At 41.9% G+C, this 23,598-nt stretch overlaps 3 protein-coding genes and 1 pseudogene across 5 annotated transcripts in view; 1 reads left to right on the top strand and 3 right to left on the bottom strand.

Moving 5' to 3' along the window:
• Positions 1–4,404, bottom strand: part of Fnbp4 (formin binding protein 4) — a 34,044-nt gene extending 29,640 nt beyond the window's left edge. The window contains exons 1-4 of one of the 2 annotated variants that reach the window (XM_040745734.1): positions 4,046–4,404; positions 3,093–3,185; positions 885–1,021; positions 527–713 (exon numbers count right to left, since the gene is read on the bottom strand). In XM_040745734.1, coding sequence (XP_040601668.1) covers positions 527–713; positions 885–1,021; positions 3,093–3,185; positions 4,046–4,355 — 727 coding nt within the window. In that variant the 5' untranslated portion in view covers positions 4,356–4,404. The remainder of the gene's footprint in view (positions 1–526; positions 714–884; positions 1,022–3,092; positions 3,186–4,045) is intronic. The other variant, XM_040745735.1, reaches the window with a different exon arrangement.
• Positions 4,405–9,857: 5,453 nt separating this feature from the next.
• LOC101826936 (60S ribosomal protein L12-like) lies at positions 9,858–10,458 on the bottom strand. Its single transcript, XM_040744926.1, has one exon. The coding sequence runs from the start codon at positions 10,393–10,395 to the stop codon at positions 9,898–9,900; it is 498 nt and encodes a 165-aa protein (XP_040600860.1). The 5' UTR covers positions 10,396–10,458; the 3' UTR covers positions 9,858–9,897.
• Positions 10,459–13,887: 3,429 nt separating this feature from the next.
• Positions 13,888–23,598, bottom strand: part of Nup160 (nucleoporin 160) — a 53,759-nt gene continuing 44,048 nt past the window's right edge. For both annotated transcript variants that reach the window (XM_040745732.1, XM_040745733.1), the window contains 5 exons: positions 23,462–23,563; positions 20,191–20,332; positions 18,017–18,142; positions 16,840–16,944; positions 13,888–14,831 (listed from right to left, as the gene is read on the bottom strand). In XM_040745732.1, coding sequence (XP_040601666.1) covers positions 14,742–14,831; positions 16,840–16,944; positions 18,017–18,142; positions 20,191–20,332; positions 23,462–23,563 — 565 coding nt within the window. In that variant the 3' untranslated portion in view covers positions 13,888–14,741. The remainder of the gene's footprint in view (positions 14,832–16,839; positions 16,945–18,016; positions 18,143–20,190; positions 20,333–23,461; positions 23,564–23,598) is intronic.
• Positions 18,912–19,009, top strand: LOC121140582 (annotated as a pseudogene).

The raw sequence follows: 23,598 nt of genomic DNA, 5'->3' as shown, positions 1-23,598 counted from the left end.
TTAACAACATCCCTAGCATATACCACTAGAGTTTGAGGCCAGCCTGGTCTATAGAACAAGTTCCAGGATAAGCTCCAATGCTACACCGAGAAACCCTGTCTCAAACAAACAAACAAAAAAATAACATAGAATTCTACTTTTGTGCACAGAATTAAAAGCTGTGTGATACTAAAAAAAAAAAAAAGTATTCTGAACTCTCAAAAGTTTTCAAAGCCAGGTGTTGGTGGCACACACCTTTAATCCCAGCACTTGGGAGTCAGAGGCAGGCGGATCTCTGTGAGTTTGAGACCAGCCTGATCTACCGAGCAAATTCCAGGACAGGCTCCAAAACAATACAGAGAAACCCTGTCTCGAAAAACAAAACAAAAGTTTTCAAAACAATGGCTTTTATTACTTACCTGGCACAATCGGCTTCTAGAAAAGACCATCACCCTATCTACTAGCTTCCTAATACTACATTTAAAGGCCAGAATTCCAAGTCCTAGAGCTAAAGCATCTGGCTTCTTGAAACAGGGACAATACTTACCTCCTGCTAGTGAACACTGAGTATCATAATGCCACCCTGGTGTCTGGGCTGGGTCTGTTCCATTTGAAGAGGCGGAAGAAAGGGCAGGTGTTGTTGCTTCCTTTGGTTCTGGTCGAGGTGGAGTTGGAAGTGGAGCAGAAGCTACCACAGAAGCTGCAGGCTGAGGTGCTGTTATGGCATCAATCTCCTATAGAATAAAAACAGCAATAAATGATTGACATGCTGCTTACACCTCAAATCCCTGGGAAGGCAGAAGTAGGACAACTGCAGGTTCAAAACCAGCCTGGTCTACACCAGGACAGCCAGGGCTACAAAAATAGTATTTCAAAACAAACATGCAAACGAAAGCATCACTAACCGCTAGGAAGTTGGCCAGCGTACTATCAATGTCAGTTGACTGGTTTCCATTTGGCTCTTTGGATTGTGCTGTTTTTTCAGAAACATCGCTCTCATCATCATCACTGTCAGCATAAGCACCAAGTAAGCACAGACCTCCTAAAAATAAAAAGGGAAACACTAGTAACATCAACACCAATATATTCTAAGAAATATTTAAAACACACAGGGGCTAGAGATATACATTAGCAGTTAATAGCACTTTAAGGATACTAGAGCGTTCTCCCTTTTATTTATTAGGTACGGTTTGCATATATATATATATTTGGATTCACATGCACATCTGTGCATAGAGACCTAAACAGGGTCTCTTATTAAACCTGGAGCTTGCTGTTTCAGCTAGCCTGACTACCCAGCTTGTTCTAAGGATTCCAACTCCTCACAGAAATTACAGGCAAGCTACTATTCCCACCCAATTTTCAAAAGTTCTGGGTATTCCAACTTTGGACCTCCTGCCTTTGCTAAGTGACATCCCCAGCCAAACCATGTGGTTTTTCTTTTTTCTTTTTCATTTTTATTACTTTATTGTGTGTACAAGTATTTTTGCTACATTTACATATTGGTATTTGGCATGCCTAGTGCCCTCACAGAAGCCAGAAAGTATTGTATCCCCTGGAACTGGAGTTTCAGACAATTGTAAGCCACTAACTATGTGGATACTGAGAATCATACCCAAATCCTCTGGAAGAGCAGCCAATGTTTTTAATCCCCCACCCATCTCTGCAGCCCCAATCACATGGCTCTTTAATCAAAGAGTTAGCATTTCATTTATTTACAAATTAGAACTTAATTTCAAAAATTAGGACTAGGATTACAGCTCAGTTGAAAAACAAATATTTACCTGGATTCAATTCTAATAATACACACATACCCACCCACCCCATGCTGGGCACGGTGGCATAAGCATGTAGTCTCAGCACAAAGGAAACCGAGGCAAGATGATAATAAAAGCTGGGCATGATGACACACGTCTTAAATACCAGCACTCAGGAAGGCCAACTGATCTCTGAATTTCAGGACAGTGTGGTTTACATAAAGAGTTCTTAGACAACCAAGGCTAGTGAGATCCTGTCTCAAAAACAAAACAAAACACCAAAAAGGGCAAGAGGGAGGGGCGCAAATACAAAGTCTTTATGTGTGAAACTCTCTAAAGTAAAAGATTAAAAAAATACTAAGACCACAAACAATGACATTAAGCCACCACAGATATAAATTATAATATTCCTTAAGGGGTCAGGCCTAGTGGCACACACCTATAATCATAGCACCTAGTTCAAAGTCAGCCTGGACTACACAGCAAGTTCCAGGCCAGCCAGAGCTACACAATGTGACCCCCACCAAATCCTTCAAGATAATAAAGTCAATCTATACATACTTGATAACCTCCCCCAAAATATACCACGGATCACTGAACCTCACTTTTTCAAAGTAACAAAATTTGGTTATTACATATCTATTCAAGCCAGATGTTGTACATTTCTGTTATCCCGGCACTTAGGAACTAAAACGGGACTGAACTTTGGGGTCAAGGATGGACTACCAGTGACTTCTAGACCACTCTCAACTCTATATGGTAGTCCTGTCTCAAAAGTTAAAATATCTCAAATACCTAAGCCGATCAAAGCATAGCAGTTTAGACAGATTTTCTAAGTATAAACAAAGCAATTAATGATTACTTCTCAAAATGAAAGGTGCATGGACTAAAGAGCATTAAGACAAATATAACTGGGTTGGGTATAGTCCTATCACATGGGAGGCAAAGACAGGCAGATCTGAGACCAGCCAGGGCTACCAAAACGAGAAACTCTCTCAAACCAAACCATCAAACAAACAAACCAAACCAAAAAAAAAAAAAAAAAAAAAGGTTAACAATTTTGGTTTTTTGAGACAGGGTTTCTCTGTGTGGCTTTTGGAGGCTGTCCTAGAACTAGCTGTTGTAGACTAGGTTAGTCTCAAACTCCCAGAGATCCGCCTGCCGGGCCTTGCATCTTTGAGGCAAATAAATACTCTACCACAACCCCAACCCCAGAAACACTTAAATTGCTTTTTATGGGAAATAGTAAATTAGCAACACATACAACCATCCAACAGACAATGCAGGCACACACTCGACTTCAACTTAATGAAAGATATTGTAGAGAAGAGGTAAAAGAACAACAAAAACCTGTACCTGTTGCCTTAACGGCTGTGGGTCTGGTGGTCATGACTGGTTTGGGAGGGTTCTGAACAACTCTGGGGACCTCCACCACCACTTCCTGGTCATCTGTGTTTGAAATGAACAAAAGGAACCGGGAGTGAGTCGGTGGACCAGAGAAAACGCTAGAGGCAAAAATCAAAATTTGACCTTTCAGGCCTGGATTTCATCAACTTATAAAACCAGTGTGTATCACTGGTCCAAGTTAGGGGGATGAAAAACAAGCTGATCTAGACTCTTCCATTCATTTAGTGACATCGACAGTAATTACGTGAACATTGTATGAAATGGCATCCGCAATACTTAACAATCAAAATGCATAAATCAATCTGTAGCTTTCCACACATTATGTCCTTCCTACTTGATAATGGTACAGCTTTTCCCGCATCTACCCCATGTAGTAATTGTTACTCCTAACACAAATACAGTTGCAGGGAAACCCACAGGGTTTGTTCCTTTGCTGCAAGTCGTGGGTACCGATGCTTTGTCTGGCATAAAGAAAAAAAAAGGGTTTGTTCCCTTCTAAAGAGTGGCTGTCTCAATTTCAACAAAACCGAAACCGAGTGTGACAAGCAGAGAAGGCTAGGCTCAATTGCTTCAATGCTCGCACGTGGAAATTGCCCTCCACCCTCTTCGTTATCAAGATCGTAGGGGGTCATGTGGGAGACATTTGGGGTGCCAGGCTTCGGTGGATTGCACAGGTTCCCGGGGGGAAACTCCTGCACCCGCAATGGCGCCTCAGATGAGCCTGGCCGGGTCTTCCGCTGCCCAGAGTCCACGGTCGCAGTCCGGCGGATTCCAGGTCCCAGGCGTACCTCGCCCGCCAGGGTCACTCCTCCTCAAAGACACCCGGGAGGCCTAGGCCGCAAGCCCCGTGCTCAAGTTTCGGACATCCCAAATACAGGCAGAGGCACCTCGCGCGCCCTTACCTTCCGAAGGCGAGTCCTCTGGAGCAGCAGTGGCAGGCACCGAGGGCGACGCCGCGGCCGTCGCCGCCGCAGCCGCCGGGGCTGACTGGTTGGTCGCCGCTGCGGTCGAGTCAGCCTCGGGATCCGGATCGGGGTCGGGATCCCGGCCAGGCGTGCTGCTCCGAGGACCCGGTGGAGAGAGCTGCAGGATGGGCCTGCGGCCGGGTACCGCCCGGGACTTCTTCCCCATCGCGAGCCCGAGCGCGAGCAGCGAGCGTCGGCAGTCAGGAGGGGCGGGCGCACGGGGCCCCGGTGCGTAATCAATATTCATGGACCACGGCACCGCCTCCCGAGGAGATCCGCTTCTAACCGGCACGGTGCGGAGGGCTTGCGCATGCGCCCTCCGCCCGGGCGCCTTCACGGACGCTCCGCCCCATCCACGGGAGGGTGGGCTTTGTTCAGGGAAACGGCGATTGGCTGTTTTGACTTGAGTAGGAACAGGTAGCCAATGGCAAAGAGAAAAGACGGGACGTCGAGCCAATAGAGCGGAAGGGCCCGCGACTTGTGCGACTTCCTCCAGAAGTTAGGGTTTCGCCCATGCGCTGTTAGCCGAGTGTGTTCTTTAGCGCTTTGTCCGCCATCTTGTGGCTATTTTCAGCTGTTTGTCACTTAGGAAGGTAAAGATACATTTCACCCTTCTGCAAGGTTCCCTAGATTACTGTGGCTTCTTTTTGGTGTAGTTTTAAACAACAGTTATGATGCTGGGTGTTTATAACTCTGTAGACTCTTAAGACGCAAATACGATGTGATTAGTAGGGAAAAATGACTGGACCTTGAAAACGACCAAACTATTCGTGTGGGCTACAGAAATCTTACCTAATCCTGCTTTATTAGTCTTCCGAAAACACTCCTTTCTGCCCTGTTTGCAAATCCTCCACTTGTGGTTATTAGAGGAAAAACCTTGAGACTGGGGACGTTTAGCTCTTTAAAGTCTGAGTCTTGTTTGCCTGCAGAAGTGACCTCCCGATCCCTAGAGGCAGGTGACGTCCTGAGCAACTAATGTTCTCCCAGAGATAGTGGCCAAGCAAGATAATGCTGATTTTTTTTTCCCAGAACTCACTCATAGCATTCCTGGTGGCTTCTACACATATAACTAGTGACACCTAGTCTATAAGGTGCACTGTACTACAGGAGAGCTACTGAAGTGATCTCAGTACTAGCAGAAGTAGTTGTTATGGTTCAAGTCTATTTCAGTGGAGACTGAGGTAGGAGGATCACTACAAGTGAGTCCAGCGAGATATGCATAATACTAGATCTTGCACCTACCGAGTGAGACATTGTCTTAAAGATAATAATATCAGCTGGGGGAGGGTGGCGCACACCTTTAATCCCAGCACCAAGAATGCACGTGATGCACATGTGTACATGCAGGTGAAACACATACACAGGAAACAATTCTAAAATCCTACTTACACTAGCAAAGCTGAGAGGTCATACCTCTTTCATCAGTATTTTGAGAAATAAAGCCCCAAGAACTTCTTGATTGTAGGCCAGAAATTACAGTGGCAATGCAGTGACTCACTTGAAAAGCTAAAAGCTAAAAATCAATCCTGGGGGTGACAGGGACCAAATGGAGACACTCAACAGAAGCAGCATGGATATGGTAATAGACTATGATCAGAAGACTGACTTCATGGAGGTTTACAGCGTTCGCCATAGACCCACATGAATCATGGTATTCCCACGAGGAAGCCGACTATATTTTTTACCTGTCTAAGTACAAGTCTTTCAAAGTCAATAGAAGTCATAAGAACAGAGAATTGTAGGCCCTCTGTCAATACTCAGACCTTTATCCTTTCTGAAGATGGTATTTGACTCAATCTCCCATCCATTTCTCCCACCTCAAATCCATCCTTTACTCTGATTGCCATAACTACTGTATCACATGACAAAACTTACTCCCCCAGGCTCAGTGCAGACAAGACCTTTCTTTGTGCCTCACTGTCAAGGCCCTCCATGGCACTTGGCAGTAGTGTGGATACCCATCTCCTTTTTTTTTTTTTTTTTTTTCGAGACACAGTTTCTCTGTATTGTTTTGGAGCCTGTCCTGGAATTCACCTGTAGCCCAGGCTGGCCTCAAACTCACTGAGTTTAAGAAATAACTTGTGGAATGCATTTTTATAACCACAGGCTAATCAGGTTCCTACCCAATCACACTAAAATTATGTAACATTAATTATTTGCTGTGAATGTAGAATTATATTTTATTTGTATAACATTACAGGGTATATATCTTAATTTTGGGTGCATGAGCTAATCAGTTGTCAAATGCAACAACAGTAACCTGATTTTTAAAAAATTAATATGGGGGGCTGGAGAGATGGCTCAGCGGTTAAGAGCACTGACTGTTCTTCCAGAGGTCCTGAGTTCAATTCCTGGCTACCACATGGTGGCTCACAACCACCTTGAATGAGATCTGGTGCCCTCCGCTGGCATGCAGACAGAAGGCTATATACACAATAAATAAATAAAATATTTTTTAAAAATTAATATGTTGGCCAGATTGTGGTGGCAAACACCTTTAATCCCAGCACTCGGGAGGCAGAGGCAGATGGATCTGTGTGAGTTCCAGACCAGCCTGGTCTATAAGAGCAAGTTCCAGGACAGCCTCCAAAGCTACACAGAGAAACCCTGCCTCAAAAAAACAATAAAAAACTTAATTTGTTTCTTGTGTTTATCAAGCATACTTATGGAACATGAGAGGCATTGGCAAATGTTATAAAATGCACAAACTTGAGTAGATGAATGAATGAATATATACAAACTTGAACTAAATTACAAGGTTGTCTTCCTTTTCTTACCTATGGATAAATATATCAGGAAAACACAAAAGTACTTGAGATTCAACTCACTCCATTTAGAATAGCTAGCATCAAGAAAACAAATGCCAGCAAATGCTCATGAGGCCGGGCATTGGTGGGGCATACCTTTAACCCAGCACTCAGGAGGCAGAGGCAGGTGGATCTCTGTGAGTTTGAGGCCAGCCTGGTCTACAAGAGCTAGTTCCAGGACAGTTTCCAAAGCAATACAGAGAAATCCTGTCTCGGAAAAGCAAAACAAAAAAACAAACAAATAAATAAATAAAAAACAAAACCAATAAATAAATAAATAAAATAAAGGAACGGATAGTCAGCTATTTTGAAGGTGTTAGCAATTTTCTGATTTATTTCTTTGGAATAATGACAATAAAATACGCTAACTGCATATTCTGTTTTTAAAAAATGTATTACATTGGAAAACAGACAGGTGGATCCCTAGAATTCAAGCCTGGTCTACATAGCAAGTTCCAGACTAGCTGGGAATACACACTGAGACCCTGTCTAAAAGAAAAAAAGCACGTGTGTGTGTGTGTGTGTGTGTGTCTGTGTGTGTGTGTGTGTGGTGTGTGTGTCTGTGTGTGTGTGTGTGTGTGTAGGTCATGACACTAGAAGGGGAACTATGAAAGGACAAAGAGGTCTGAAGGTGGGGGTAGAAAGAGGTTAGTGGAATATATATGACATGAAAGCAGAAGAGGGTTACTAGGGAAGGAAAGGGAGTCGATGGTTTGAGGAGAGATGATGAGAAGGAAAGAGTTAACAAAACGTAACGAAATGAAATTCATTACTCAGAATGCTAATTTTAAATCTAAAAACATGTGACAAGTGAAAGGTTTGAACATCATTTGATGTTGCCTCTACATTGCCTCTAATTTTTTTTTCTGCTTTTCATTATGTGTGCGTATATGCAGGTGACCTTGGAGTCCAGAAGCAGTAGATTCTGGAATTATAGGCAGTTGTTAGTTACTTGTTGTGGGTATTAGGAACCAAATTAAAGTCCTTGCAAGAGCAGTGCATGCTTGTTTGAGACAAGGTGTCCTTGTATAGTCCTGGCTGTCCCGGACTTCACTTTGAAGACCAGCCTGGCCTCGAATTTAGAGGTCTGCCCCTGTCTGTCTGACCCCAGAGTGTTGAGATTAAAGACATGTGCCACCACACCCAAGTGCAGTACAGGCTCATTAACTGTTAACCCATATGCCTCCCCTATTGTCTTTAAACATATTTTCACATACATTTAGTCATAGTCACTTGATAGGTGGTCTTTACTATTTGGTAGTTTTGAGAGTCTAGCTTCCTGAACCTATTGAGCTTTGCCTTTTAATTCACTGGCAAAGATGGACCATTCACAGAAGAGCCGATTCAACAGGGTAGGGTGAAATTTCATGACTGTATTGATTTAGCTAAGTGTAATTATTTATTGTTTCACCTCAAAGTGGGTATTCTTTGGTACAACTCAATCCTGGCCACCTGAAATTAGCACCAGACTCTAGGTTGAGGGGTTCAGATTTCAGGAATGCCCGAACTTGACTGGCTACCAATAGAATCACTGGAGAACAGTTCAGCAAAGCTCTATACTTATCACTACTATGGTATTATTCATCGGATTGCTGATAGGGTGAGATGGGGGACCAAAAGAGGGGGGAATCATGGCTTCCATTCAGCCTCCCTCTACAGCCAGAGTGGGTCAGTCTCCCAGGTTACCATGTGGGAAGCTCCATCTTGTTAATTTTCTTTTAAGGGTCTTGGTTTCAAAGGCATGATTGGTCAACTTGCTGGCCACAAGATTGGCCCCAGACCTCATTCTTACTGGGAAGTGGGGCTGGTCCAAAGTTCCTACCCTCTAATCTTGTGGTTGTCTTCTGGAGAACAGCTCCATTTCAGAAGCTAGTTGGGAACTTACCACGCCTCAGCTTATTAAGCAAATTCCCATAGCTCAGGAAATTCCAAAGGTTTATGAAGTTGTATGCCAGGAGCCAAGGACAAAGACCAGATTACTTATAATACCACATTATTTGACTGCACATGTTTTATGGAAGTTCATTTGAACCATGAAGCTTGGTGTATTGAAAGAAATACCTATATTCAGTCCATAGGTCATTTGAACAATAAATTGGCTTTTTACTTATGAAGTTCTGAGTAGACATAATGGAAGGTTAATCATGGCTTATTTATACTCGAGTCTTTAATGTTCAGGTGTGTGAGTGAAGAATACAGTAATATAGGAGCATCTGTGGTTTTAGGTACCATGATTGGGAAGAAGAGGGTAGATTAAAGGAAACTTGAAGTTTCTGTGATGGGGCTGGAGAGATGGGTTAGTGGTGAAAAGCTCTTGCATCCCAGGCTTGATTCCCGGCACACACATAGTGGCTCACCACCATCCTTAACTCCAATTCCAGGGGTTCTGATGCCCCATTCTGGCACTATGGTCACCAGGGACACACATGGTGAATGAACATACAGTCAGGCAAAACACTCATAAATATTTAAAACCAGAAATTTCTATAATATAAATTATGTGCTAATGGAAAGTGTGTCAGACTGAGGTAATCTACCTTTATTCTCTTATCTACACTGTGTTCATGGATACTTTTCTTTGCGCTATTTAAACATAAATGCCATCTATATTCACTTGAGAGGAGTGTTGGTGTCTGCAATAGGCTGAGAACTAGGAGGGGAGTCTGTCAATCTGCCTGATGCCACTCCGCCCCCCCCCACGCCAGTTCTGCTGTGCTGGAGATTACTGTATTCAGGTTTTAAGGTTTTTTTTTTTCTTTTTTTTTCTTTTTTTTCCAGACAGGGTTTCTCTGTGTAGCCCTAGCTGTCCTGGAACTAGCTCTTGTAGACCAGGCTGGCCTGGAACTCACAGAGATCCTCCTGCCTCTGCCTCCCTAGTGCTGGAATTAAGGCGTGTGCTGCCGCCACCACCCCACCCAGCAGGTTTTAAACTTTTTTTTTTAATCACAAGTCTTTTATTGAAGTATTTTCTCTTGTTGCTTCTTAACTAGCTGGGCACTCCATGACACCACTGTTGATGTCATCAATGATGTCATGAGGGTGTCGGCCATCCACATTGCAGCCCACAGACTGTGCAGTACCCAGGATCTCTTTAATAGTTCCAGAAAGTTCTCTGGCTAAAGATCGGTGTCGCATCTGTCGGGCACTGCCAACAATCTCATCAAAAGTGATGTTTCCACTGTGTTTAATGTTCTTCTGCTTCTTTCTGTCTCGTGGTGGCTCCTTGAGGGCTTTAATGATCAGGGCGGAGACTGAGGGCACCACCTCAATCTGGGCCTGTCTGTTCTGGATGGTCAGCTTCACCGTGATCCTCAGGCCTTTCCAGTCACCGGTAGCCTTGGCAATGTCGTCACCAACTTTCTTCGGGGACAGACCCAGGGGACCGATCTTGGGGGCCAAGGCGGACGTGGCGCCGACCTCACCTCCGGTGCACCTCAAGTAAACGACTTTGACCTCGTTGGGGTCGAACTTGGGCAGCATGGTGGAGGCGGCTGGTGTCGGATGAACTTGGATTCGGGACGACCGAGGAAAGTTGTACTGTTGCCTCCTCCGAGCCGAAAGCCGAAAAGCTAAACTTTTTTTTTTTAAAGATTTATTTATTTGTTTGTGCTTATGAGTACTTGATCTGTGCATACCTTTACACCAGAAGAGGGAATCAGATCCCATGTGAGCCAGCATGTGGTTGGTGGGAATTGAACTCAGGGCCTTTGTAAGAGCAGCCAGTGCTCTTAACCTCTGAGCCATCTCTCCAGCCCCAGGTTTTAAACTTTTGTTCTGCTCAATAGACTTTACAGGAGACAATTGGTTTGGGGTTAGCTCCTGTGATAGGCCTGACATACCAAACAAAACTGGAGTCACTCAGGCTTAACATTCCACATCACCAATCTGAAACGAATTTATCTGACTTTAAAGGCAGCAGAGAATGAGATAGTAGCTAGCCTGAACAAGTACCCTGGGCTTTAATGTGCACGAGGCAAACAGCTTTGAACAAACAAGTTGCTTATCGTTGTTTAAAAATCCTTTTTATTTTTGCCCCATGTGTGGAGGTCAGAGAACTTGCAGGTTGGTTCTCTTGTTCCACCATATAGGGCTTGGGGATCAAACTCAGGTCACTATGCTTGGCAGAAAACACCTTTTCCAACTGAGCCATCTCGCTGGGTCCCTCTCTGTCACTAAAAATTAGTATTGGCTCAGCTCAAATAACATATTTTTGTCTATGTATGTATGTGTGTGTTCCTCTGCAGGTGGGTATACTTACATATATACCTCAGGTGTCACTCCACAGGAGCTGTCTTTTTTTTTTTGGTTATGATGATTTTTCCTGGCCTGGATCTCAGCAAGTAGGACAGCCTGGCTGGCCAAGCACCCTGGGGATCTTCATCTCTGTCCTCCAGCATGAGGATTACAAACATATGACCATGCCTAGCTTTTACAAACCTGGGCTCTGGGGGATTGGACTCAGGTCCTCGAGCGTGTACTTTACTGACATAACTCTCTCCAGTCACAGAATATTTTATAAAATGAGGTGTTACTTGACTTAGTAATTCCCAATAGCCAATTAATGACTTCAAGCTGGGGTTAAAACTTGGGATACAGCCCAGTTGGTAGAGTGCTTGACTAGTATACACAGAGACCTGGGCTAGATCCCATATTGTGTAAGTTGGGACTTAAACATTTATGCATTAAGTAGTTTATAACTAATCCTAGCATTTTAGAGGCAGAGGCAAGAGGATCAGAAATTCATGATCATTTTTGGCTACAGTGAGTACAAGGCCAGCCTGAGATATGTGAAATCCTATGTGGGGAAAATGGAAAAAAGGATCTTTAAAGCACATTCATAATTTTTTGTTTTAGATGGTCTCACTGTGTAGCTCTGGTTGTCTTGGGACACCTGCCTGCCTCTGTCATATATGTACAGATGGCTTTAGGTTCCCTAGAACTGGAGTTAAGAGCTGGTTGTGTTGAGGTTGATGGTGCTGGGTATTGAACTCTTGTCCCTCGGAAGAGCAGGAAACAGCTGAGCCATCTCTGCAAATCTATAATTTTGATTTTTTGACATTTGCTTATCTCTACATGCTCAGTTAAGTTTTAGGAAACAATGTAGCCAGGACTTTGAGAAGTACTGAGCAGCTAACTAGAGGGAGTCAGAATAGACAAGGGCTGGTACTGAACTGGTGACAACTGATCTCAAGGGTATTTTTGAAACATTATTTTTTTGAGACAGGGTCTCTCTATATATAGCTCTGCTGTCCTAGAACGCAATATGAAGACAAGATTGGCCTTAGACTCAAGAGAGATCTGCCTGTCTCTGCCTCCTGTATGTGAGTGCTAGTATTAAAGGTTGTGTGCCACTTTGACTAGCAGACCCCAAAGGTTCTTAAACAGCTAGGACTCAGTGAGAAGGGCTGGCAGAGGGGGGAAATACTAAAATAGCTTTGTAAAGCAATTTTTTGCAGTTACAATAACGGCAGTAATATACTTGGTAAAAATTATCAATATTAAATAAAGTGCTGGGAATTGAGGGCCTTGGGCCTGCTAGGCGATATTCTATCACTGAGCTACACTCTTAGCCCAACAGAACCTTTAAAAAAAACCTAATTTTTTAAAAATTATTTTTAGCTATTTATGTGTGGGATGTGTGCAGGTGCAGGTGTCAGTGGAGTTCAGATGAGGGCGTCAAATCCCCTGAAGCTGGTGTCACAGGTGGTTGTGAGCTGCCTGCCCAACATGGGATTCAAATTTGGGTCCTGTGGAAGAGTGGTAAGCCTACTTAACCACTGAGCCATCTCTCTAGACCCTCAGGGAATCTTTTTTTTTTTAAAGATTTATTTATTTATTACATATACAGAGTTCTGCATACATGCCAGAAGAGGGCACCAGATTGAATTGTAGATGGCTGTGAGCCACCATGTGGTTGTTGGGAATTCAACTCAGGACCTCTGGAAGAGCAGTCAGTGCTCTTAACCTCTGAGCCACCTCTCCAGCCCGGGAATCTTTTTTTTTTTTTTTTTAAGAATATTTGTTATGTATGCAGTGTTCTGCCTGCACACCAGAAGAGGTCTTCATTATAGATGGTTATGAGCCACTGTGTGGTTGCTGGGAGTTGACTTCTAGAAGAGCAGCCAGCACTCCTAACCCGAGGGAACCTTTTAAACAATACACGTGACAGAAAAATCACCAGAGTAGGAAAAAACAAGGAATGGTCATATTACTATGGATGACTGAGATACCACAGGGTGCAGTAAACACAAACACAGGCCCAAAGCGGCATACAAACTGAAGTGAGTGAGGCAAGTAGAAATAAATGGAAGGGTGAGCAGGACTGGCTTTGCCATGGGGATGAGATCTCAGCCCAAACATTAGCTTAGGAAACGCTGGCCAGTGCTCCATGAACTGCTGCTGTGGAAGCACTGCTTGGATCAGCAACCCCATCCATCCCCACCAAAGTCCTGATGCAGCACCAGCATCCTCCTGCTTGTGGCTTGTCAGACATGGCCACCACGGGGTATGGTACTTTTCAAACTGTGACTACATGATCATAGTTGAGTATGTATACATAAATGGGTCAATGCCTTCCTTGTTCTAGCGAAAAGACAGGTTAGAAAGCTGGGGGGGGGGGTAGGGCCAATCCTAACACCTCATATTAAGCATTGTAGAGCTAAAAACTATGTAACACAAATAGGTTGTTGACAGTATAAATTCTTTGTTTTTTTTTTTTTTTTTGAGACAGGGTTTCTCTGTGTAACAAGTCCTGGCTGTTCTGAAACTCTCTTTATAGACTAGACTGGCCTCGAACTCACAGAGATTCATCTGCTTCTGCCTCTCAAGTGTTGGGATTAAAGGTGTGCAACATCACTGCCCGGTGATAGTGTAAATTCTAAAGGCTATGAAAAACATGAAAGTCAAGGGATATTGATTCACACAAATAGTATAGAGACTGTTTCCTAAAAAGATAAATCTTAATATACAGAATAAAATCAAAGGATATTTTTATTGTTTTTTTTTTTTACCTTTCCCAAAGTTTGTATGCATAAATGTTTCGGATTCTGATCAGTAAAATTCTATTTTGGTCCAATATGTTATCAGACTAACTGTATGATCAAGTCCAGCTTGATTATTATAAATCACATAAATTAATTCACTTTGAAAATGAAAATCTGTTTCTTTTATAGATGATGGACATTATTTTTTTTTCTGAGGTTTACTCAGCTTTAGCCTTACAGCCAGACTCAAAATATATTTTCCTTAAAAAGTCAGTCATAATTTATACTTAACCTAGGCAAATTACTTAATACTTTATTGATGGTCATATGAAAAACTCTACAATAAATAATGAAAAGAGTATGCAAAACCACTAATCTTTGTTTGTAATACAGAAAATACATGTTAGTTCTGGACCAAAACAATCCCACTGAAATACAAAAAAAAAAAAAAAAAATTAAGAGATATGCTGAGAATATTTGGTGGCTGGTTATAACAAGCCAACAACTATTAGGTATTATGGAAAGTGAAGGTGAGTTTTCATTTACAGATATAGGATGTCTTCGGTAGTTTAAAAAAATATAAACTCTGAAAAAGCTTGAGAATCATGTACAAAAGCAGCCGTTGGAGAGGAAGGTTGAAAACCAGAAACCGTGACAGCACCACCAGCAAGCACGGGGCCGGTCCCGACTCTCTTGTTCTCTTATCTTGTATAGAATGCAGGCTCAAGTGCCGTACACATCGTTTACAGTTATAAAAACTGGCCTTGAGCACAGGGTTTCTGTGGAGTAGTCTTAAGCCCTAAGAGGCACCAATCGGTTACAAAGGCTGAGTAGCTATCCAGATCACAAGTCCCGACGGTATAATAAATCCCGTGTTGCCTTGTCAACTTTTTGCTGGTAGTCTTCTAGTTTGTCAAGAATTTTCTGGGATAGCTGTAAGGGAAAAGAAAGAAGTCATTACACAGAATAACTTGAAGAGTGAAGACTGAATCACACTGACTTTTAGCAACCAGAGTGTACCAATTAGAGATGTTGGCGGCTCTGCTTCATTTAGCGCAGAAGTCTGTTCTGTGATTCTACAGTCAGAACTGGTTCTTCCTGGATATATGTAATCATCATTCCTGTTTTTTCATGGATTTTCTAAATATGCAAACCACTTTTGTGTTTGTGGAACTCAAATCCTTATGTACACTAGGTGATGGCTCTACTACTGAGCTAGGCAATCTCTAACTCAGTTAGATCACTGTGTATGTTTGTATGTGGTTTCCATGTGTATGTACACGTATGTATTCATTGATTTACAAGACAAGGTTTCATTGTGTATTCTGCTTTCTTTGCCCAAGTGCAAGCACACCAGTTTTGTTGTTGTTTTGTTTTGAGACAAGGTCTTAGTACACAGCCCTGACTGGCCAGGATCTCACTATGTAGACCAAGCTGGCCTTAATGAACAGAGTTCCTCCTGGGTAAAAGTTGTGCACTATGATGCCTTGTTTATGAAAACGTGACCTCAAAGTCATGATTCTTCTGCCTTTTTTTCACTATAGCCTACCGTTATGTTCTACCACAACAGGCCATGTCAGTATTTTATTTTTTTCCCCCTTTTTTGAGATAGGATCTCACTAAGTAGTTCTGGCTGTCCTGGAACTTACTCTGTAGACCAGGTTGGCCATGAACTCAGAGATCTGCCTGCCTCTGCCTCCTGAGTTCTGGGATTATGTGTAACGAAAGAAGTACTAGCTCTTTTCCCAGAATGAGACATTACATTTGATTTAACTAGTCCATTAGCTCCGTAGTAAATGTAGGACAAATATTTACTATATTTATTTAAATTGATAGATCCAACTAATGATAATGAATTTTCAGGGCTATTTCCTTCCTGCTTAATCAATACTGTAAAAGCAGTTTAGGCTGGGCATTGGTAGTGTGCACCTTTAATCCCAGCACTTGGGAGGCAGGTGGATCTCTGTGAATTTGAAGCCAGCCTGGTCAGAGCAATTTCCAGTACTGCTAGAGCTGTTACACAGAAAAATTCTGTCTTGAAACAAAATAAGTTTAGGTCTAGATAGACCCCAAAAAACAGTTTAGGTCTAGATACAGCGGCACATGCTTATAATCCAGCACTTGGGAAGCTGAGGCTAGAAAATCATGAATTTGAGAGCAGAACATCCCTAGCACATCCCAAAACAAAAGGGGGGTACAACAAAAACAAAGCAAGGAATTCATACTCTGAACCAGTCTTTCACTCATATTGCTAAGATGCCATTTTTGTATGCACCAGGCTAAGATCAAGGGATTTAACCCCCTCCCCCCAGAGTGTTTCTCTGTATTGCTTTGGAACCTGTCCTGGAACTTGCTCTGTAGACCAGGTTGGCCTAGAACTCACAAAGATCCGCCTGCTGCTGTGTGCTGGGATTAAAAAGGCGTGCACCACCAACACCTGGCAGGACTGATTTCTTGCCTCAGCTCCAGTAGCTAGGACTACAGGTGTGTGCTACTGTAATTAGTTTATAACCATATTTTGTGAGTTCTTGGGCAGACACTTTAGTAAACAAAAGTCATCTTTATAAGACTGAGAAAGCAAAAACTAGTATTTTTTTTTTGTATTTACTTTTTAGGTAAGCTGTAGCTAGTATGGGTTCCAGAACACATTGCTGTTTTACAAAGGTCACTCAGGAGACTGCCAATTTATCTCACTGTATCCTAGTAGCACTCATCCTGTGGAGCTACCCTGCTAAACACCTTTTGAAAAAGAACTATAGGTTCTTTTTCTACATAATTCCTTCTGAAATGGTTGCTGAGGCTTTTTATTTATAGAGGGATGGGGGTACAGCATATTATGGGCAATAACCTTAACCCTTTCATCCTAGAGAACCAATTACCATGCCCTAGGGTATACCTGCCAGTAGAGCTTTTGTTGAAGACAACTCAAAGATTTACTTACTACAATGTTGTGACTGTTGGTACTGTTTTCTCCAAGAGCCTGGAGAAGCTGATCAATAGAGGAATATGGGAGCCATACCATGGGGGCTGTTGCAGACAGTGGAAACTGAAAGAAAATGTCTATTATTAACATGACACCATTTCTTCTAGGTAGCTGCTTTTGTAGGACTTTATATACGAAACACTGTAAACCTCACCCTACCCCCATCCCCATTAAGAAATTATGTGGGGCTGGTGAGGTAGTAGAGGCACTTGTCACCAAGCCGAAGTTACTGAATTCAATTCCTGGATTACATGGTGGAAAGAGAGAAATTAATCTCCCAAGGTGTTCTCTGACCTCCATGTGCACTTTGGCACAAGTGTGCATGCACACACAATAAATAAATGTAATAATTAAACAAAAAGGAATTACATATACAGAAACATACACACATCTGAATTCCTCCTTTTTCTTTCAATTTAGTTACTATATTAACACTTTATGCCATCAGTCATCTGGTCTACAAATCAAGTTCTAGGACAACCAGAGTTACATAACAGAGAGACCCTATCTCAAAAATGCCAAAAAAGAGTGCGTATTATTCTTCCAGAGTTCCTGAATTCGATTCCCAGCACCCGTATTAGGCAGTTCACAATGGCCTGCAACTCCAACTCCAGGTACCAACAGGCATATGGCACACACATGATTAAAAATACCCCCCCCAACAGGGTTTCTCTGTGTAATAGTCTTGCCTGTCCCTCCAACTCAGTTTGTAAACCACTCGGGCCTCAAACTCACAGAGATCTGCCTCTGCCTCCCAAAGGTGTATACCAGCATGCCTGACTTAAAAAAAAAAAAAAAAAAGGCACTGGAAAGAAGATGGCTCAGAGGTTAAGAGCACTGACTGTTCTTGCAGAGTTCCTGAGTTCAATTCCCAGAAACCATGTGGTGGCTCACAACCATCTATAATGAGATCTGGGATCTGGTGCCCTCTTCTGTTGTGTGTAGGCAAACACACAGAAATAAACAAACAAACAAATAACTAAATAAAAAAGAAAGAAACTAGAGATTCCTGGAATACCAATATTTCACTATATAACTAAATACATACTTTATATGCAATTTATTTTAGATACTTCCTTATTTAATACTTAGTGTGGTGATACATAATAAAAAGGAAACATTCATATGCATCTACCTCAATTCCAAAGTACTGATGTCCTTTCCCTAATACAGCATCCACATATTCGGAGACCAATTCCACAGCTTCCTCTAAAAGGTCATAGTTCAGGTACAGACGAAGCAATTCAGCAGCATCAACTTTCTGTAAAAAGCAACAATTATAAGTACAACTACTCCTAATTGAAATAGAACTTAACAGTGTTGTGTTCTAGAATGTTTTAGAAATTATCCAAGAAACCAAATGCACACACACCTAAATGTGCTACCAAAACACATGCTAATTGTTTCTGGGTATCAACAAATATCAGATTTTCCTACTAATTTTTTCAATACAGTTATATTTCAACTTATAAGAAACACTTAGGAGAGCAGGGCTACATAGTCCTGCTTCAAAACAAACAACACACAAACAAGTAAAAAACATTGTTAATGTGAGTGAGCACCTGGGTTTTTTTTATTCATCTGTTCCTTAGATGAGTTTTCTAAATCCCAAAAGAGCCCAGTTACCTTCAGGTACACTGTAAAACTCTGTCTGTTAAATGGCTTTTCTCTTCTGTTTTGTGACCTAAGACATGTTTTAACTTGTTCGTATTTCAATTTTACATTTATAATGTCAACATGTCTTCTCTGAAATGTTGGGCATTAAAGTAACAGGATATATATATTAGTTCTCAGAAATAATGCTTTCCTTTAATACACGAGGATGCTGTTTCCAAGTTCTATAATTACCCATGTCTAATACCAGGGCTATTCTTTTGACAAAAACAAAAAACAAAAATCCCAAGAGACAAACAAACAAAACACCCTATTTTACTGGTAGTAACTTTTGGATTATTCTTCCTTATCCCACTAAAAGTGCTTCAGATACTATGTTCAAATCAAGTGCACATTCTAGGCCAATCAGAAACACTTGCCTCAGCAGAATACTAAAATTGGAAAGATAAAGAAAAGACTGGCACGGTTCCTATATAAGAACAACACATAAACTCATGAAGCATTCTATATATTAAAATCACAACAATAAAATCTTGGCTTGGCATTGCACATTTCTAATTCCCATACACAGAGGGGAAGACTGGTGGCTTTCTGAGTTCAAGTCCGGTCTGGTTTAAATAGTAAATTCAAGGCCAGAGCCGGGCGTTGGTGGCGCACGCCTTTAATCCCAGCACTCGGGAGGCAGAGGCAGGTGGATCTCTGTGAGTTCGAGACCAGCCTGGACTACTGAGCAAGTTCCAGGACAGCCTCCAAAGCCACAGAGAAACCCTGTCTCGAAAAAAAAAAAAAATTCAAGGCCAGTCTTGTTTACAATAAGTTCTAGGCCAGCCAGGGCTACGGTGGGACCTTGTCTCAAAAAATAAACGAATGAATGAATAAGAATAAATAAGCTTGTCAAAATGCAGAGTTCTGGTTTCTTGCCTCAGGTAATCTGACTTTGTAGTCTGACATGAGACCCAGGAATCAACATTTTAAAGAAGCTACCATTCAAACCATTATTATGCTTCCATGCATTCCTACTACAGTACAATCTGCTATGATAATAGCATAATACAGAGGTTACTAACTGAAGGCCAAAACAATGAGCCATGTCTTCTTGAAGTTTAGCTTATAAAACACTGAGCAAAGTAAACATCTTTCTCTATAAAGCTAGCCTGCCCGGGTAACTCTTCATGTTAACAGACAATAGACCAATATATACTCCTCTGATTCAAAGAAACACTGTTGCATTATCTGGCAACCATTCTACCCACTGCTGTCAAGCTTTTGAGCAATGATAGTAGATGCTGTATCATATATAATAATACACTCATTATTATAATTATAAGCTCACTGTTTAGTGAGCACAGAAGTAGATACTAATCTAATTATCAGCTCATGAAACTTTAAATTCCTAGTACTTAACTGGTAGAATGCTTACTTAAATTCTCATTACTATGAGTGGAAATTAAGTTAAACTGTTTTAGTCCTGTTAGCTGTGATTGAGATATAAATATAAATCTGGATTTTCTCTATTTCCCCCTCCATCTTTGACAGTGTCTCATTTAGCCTAGCCTAACCTTGATCTCACTATGGAGCAATGGCTGGCTTTGAAATCCCCCTTATCTTCTTGCCTCCAGCTCCCAAGTACTGCTACTACTGGCTTATAAGTCAGAACATTTTCTCAAATTATCACCCCACCTCAATATTACATACCTTGTAACTGTTTATAAGCCAGTTAGGCAAAGGGACTCCATGAGACAACAACTTGTTAATTACACATTGATGATACAAGTTATTCTGGACTTTGTATCTTTCCAAGTAAGTTGACAATAGCCTCCACGCTTCATCTGTAGCACTTGGAAAAAGTAAAAAGGACAAAGGAATTCAGATTCCTTTCCCGGGCGGTGGTGCAGCCTTTAATCCCAGCGCTCGGGAGGCAGAGGCAGGTGGATCTCTGTGAGTTCAAGGCCAGCCTGGTTTACAAGAGCAAGTTCCAGGACAGCCTCTAAAGCCACAGAGAAACCCTGTCTCGAAAAACAAAACAAAAACCAAAACAGATTCCTTTCCTATTAATCAATTATTAGAGATGAGGTCTTACTATGTAGACCAGGCTGATTTTAAGACCCTACTATTTGCCTCCAGAGTGCTGTGATTATAGGCATGAACAGACATAACGAAGCAGTTTCAGATAAAAAAAAGATTATTTTACAAGTTTACACTTAGTGTGTTTTTGTGTGTATATGTACATATATAAATACACACACATAAATATATGCATGTATGCATACATGCATGTGTATAGGTGTCTGCAGAGGCCAGAATAGGGTATCAGACTCTTGGAGTTGTAGTTACAGATGGTTATGAGCCAGCCAGCATGGGTGCTGGGAACTAGTTGAGTCATCTTCCCAGACCTTGTGATGAAAACATAATTTCCAATGTAATAGTTTTGACAAGTGTGTCTAGCAGAGGCTCCTGTCTCATGAACACATCAGTGTTCCTACTGAAGAATTGGGCTAATCATGATGGGTGGGTTTGGTGTAAAGGAGAGACTGCTCTTTTCTCAATGTAGCAAGAAGGGCCTTGTAGATGCTGGAATCTTGATAGTGGACTTCTAGCTTTCAGAACACGAGGCAAATCAAGTTCTACTCTTTATAAATCATGCAAGCTCAGATATGCTGTAACATCAGTAGAGGACAGATTTAAACAAGAACTTTCAGATTTTAAAACACTATCATTGGGAGCTGGAGAGATGGCCCAGTGGTTAAGAGCACTGACTGTTCTTGGAGAGAACCTGGGTTCAATTCCCAGCACCCACATGGCAGCTCACAACTGTCTGTAATTCCAGTTCCAGAGGACCTGACAACCATGGCAAAGCACCAATGCATATAAAATAAAAATTAATAAAAAATAAAACACTATCATTTTAAATGCTAAACTGCATAATACAATGTAAATTCATTTCATAAAAGGTAGTTTACTAGAATTATGATTGTTTGAATGAATTCTGAAGGAACTAAGTCTATTCACACTATCTTGAGGTCTTGGGCAAAGTTAGTACATAAAGAATGTCAGAAAAGTTGGGTATTGGTGGCTCACGCCTTTAATCCCAGTACTTGGGAGGCAGAGGCAGGCGGATCTCTGTGAGTTAGAGGCCAGCCTGGTCTACAGAGCGAGTTCCAGGGCAGGCTCCAAAGCTACACAGAGAAACTCTGTCTCAAAAGAAAAAGTCAGAAAAAAGTAGACAATGGAGGTCAGTGCAAGGCAGATTGCTAAAGAATAACTTGTAAAGAGGACACTATGATGATAGCCATATAGTCTCAGCTTAATAGAAGTAATGGAGGAAAAATCATAGTTGAACCAAGTAAATAAAGACTTTTGTCTTTAAGGGTATTTTTAAAAACAAACAAATCTTTTAAAATTAATATTTAAAAATTTTATGTGTTTTGCCTTATCATGCACTACATGCATGCAGTACGCAGAAGTGGATATTGGATCCCCTGGAACTAGAGTTACAGACAGTTGGGAGCTGCCATGTGGGTGCTGGAAATTGAACCCAGGTTCTCTGAAAGAGCAGTGAGTGCTTTTAAAAGAGTCATCTCTCCAGCCCCTTATTTATTTATTCATTATGTATACAGTGTTTTGCCTGCATGTATGACTACATGCCAGAAGAGGGCATCATTCTCATCATAAATGGTTGTAAGCCACCATGTGGTTGTTGGAAATTGAACGCAGGACCTCTGGAAGAGCAGCCAGTGCTCTTAACCTCTGAGCCATCTCTCCAATCCCTTATTTATTTTTTTAAATTATGTGTCCACATATGTGTCTGTGTACATGTGAATGCAGGTGCCCCCAGGGTCCAGGAGATGGCTTAGATCTCCTGGAGATCCATTTATGACTGTTGTAAGCTGCCTGATGTGGATGCTGTGAATCAAACTCGAGTCTTACAAGATCAATAAACACTCTTATATTCATTCATTCACTCACTCACTCATTCATTTGACACAGTTTCTGCCTAGTTCTAGCTGTCCTGGATCTCCCTACGTAGACCAGGTCAACCTTCAACTCTCAGAGACTGCCTGCCACTCTAAACCACTGAGCCATGTCTCTAATCTCTAAACCAACTTCCAGCTTCTATAAAAACTTAGTAGAGGGCTGGAGAAATAGATAGCTCAGTGGTTAAGAATACTTGCTGCTTCTCCAGAAGACCCACATTTGTTCCCAGCATCAATATGATATGAGGTAATTACAACTAGAACATACACACACACACACACACACACACACACACACACACACGCACGCACGCACGCACGCACGCACGCACCCAACACAGATAAAGGCAGGTATGCCAATGCATGTAAACAATTCTATCACTCAGGAGGACAAGGTAGGAGAACTGAAAATTTGAGAAAAGTGTGGACTACACAGTGAGATCATATTTCAAAAGAACAAGAAACCTCGAATTAGCCAAAAAGGGTGGTGGTGCACGCCTTTAATCCCAGCACTTAGGAGGCAGAGGCAGGCAGATCTCTCTGAGTTTGAGGCCAGTCTTGCCTATGGACTGAGTCCCAGGACAGCCACCGCTACACAGAGAAAACCTGTCTCAAAAAACTCAAAGTAACAAAAGACAAAAATAAACAAACACCCTTCCCCCAAAAATGAGCAAGAAATAAATGAATAAAATGGTTAGAATAAAGTTCTATTCAAGGGGCTGGAGAGATGGTCCAGCAATTAAGAGTACTTGTTGCTCTTGCAGAGGACCAGAGTTCAATTCCCAGTAACCCCATGGTGGCTCACAACCATCCATTACTCCAGTTTTGACTTCCCTGATCACCAAGTACACACATGGTTTACATTATATTCATACAGTCAGGCAAAACATCCATAAACAAATCCTTTGCAAAAAAGTTATCTATTCAAGGGAAGAGTGCTATAGCTTTGCAAACAGTAAATGTACCCAGGCCTAGAGGAACACTAGGGTTACCTGGACTCCTTAGTTGTGATCACAGAAGACAACTGATTGGCTGCTAGCCAGGTCCAGGCTTCTGCTTGTGTTATTTCTCCTCCAAACTGCAACTTGATGCACCTGCAATGAAAACGGTCCACGCTATCTGCTGAAGG

The sequence above is a fragment of the Mesocricetus auratus genome, unplaced genomic scaffold, assembly GCF_017639785.1.
Source record: "Mesocricetus auratus isolate SY011 unplaced genomic scaffold, BCM_Maur_2.0 Super-Scaffold_100004, whole genome shotgun sequence".
In the NCBI taxonomy this organism is placed as follows: domain Eukaryota; kingdom Metazoa; phylum Chordata; class Mammalia; order Rodentia; family Cricetidae; genus Mesocricetus; species Mesocricetus auratus.
This window is presented reverse-complemented; position numbering and strand designations above follow the sequence as displayed.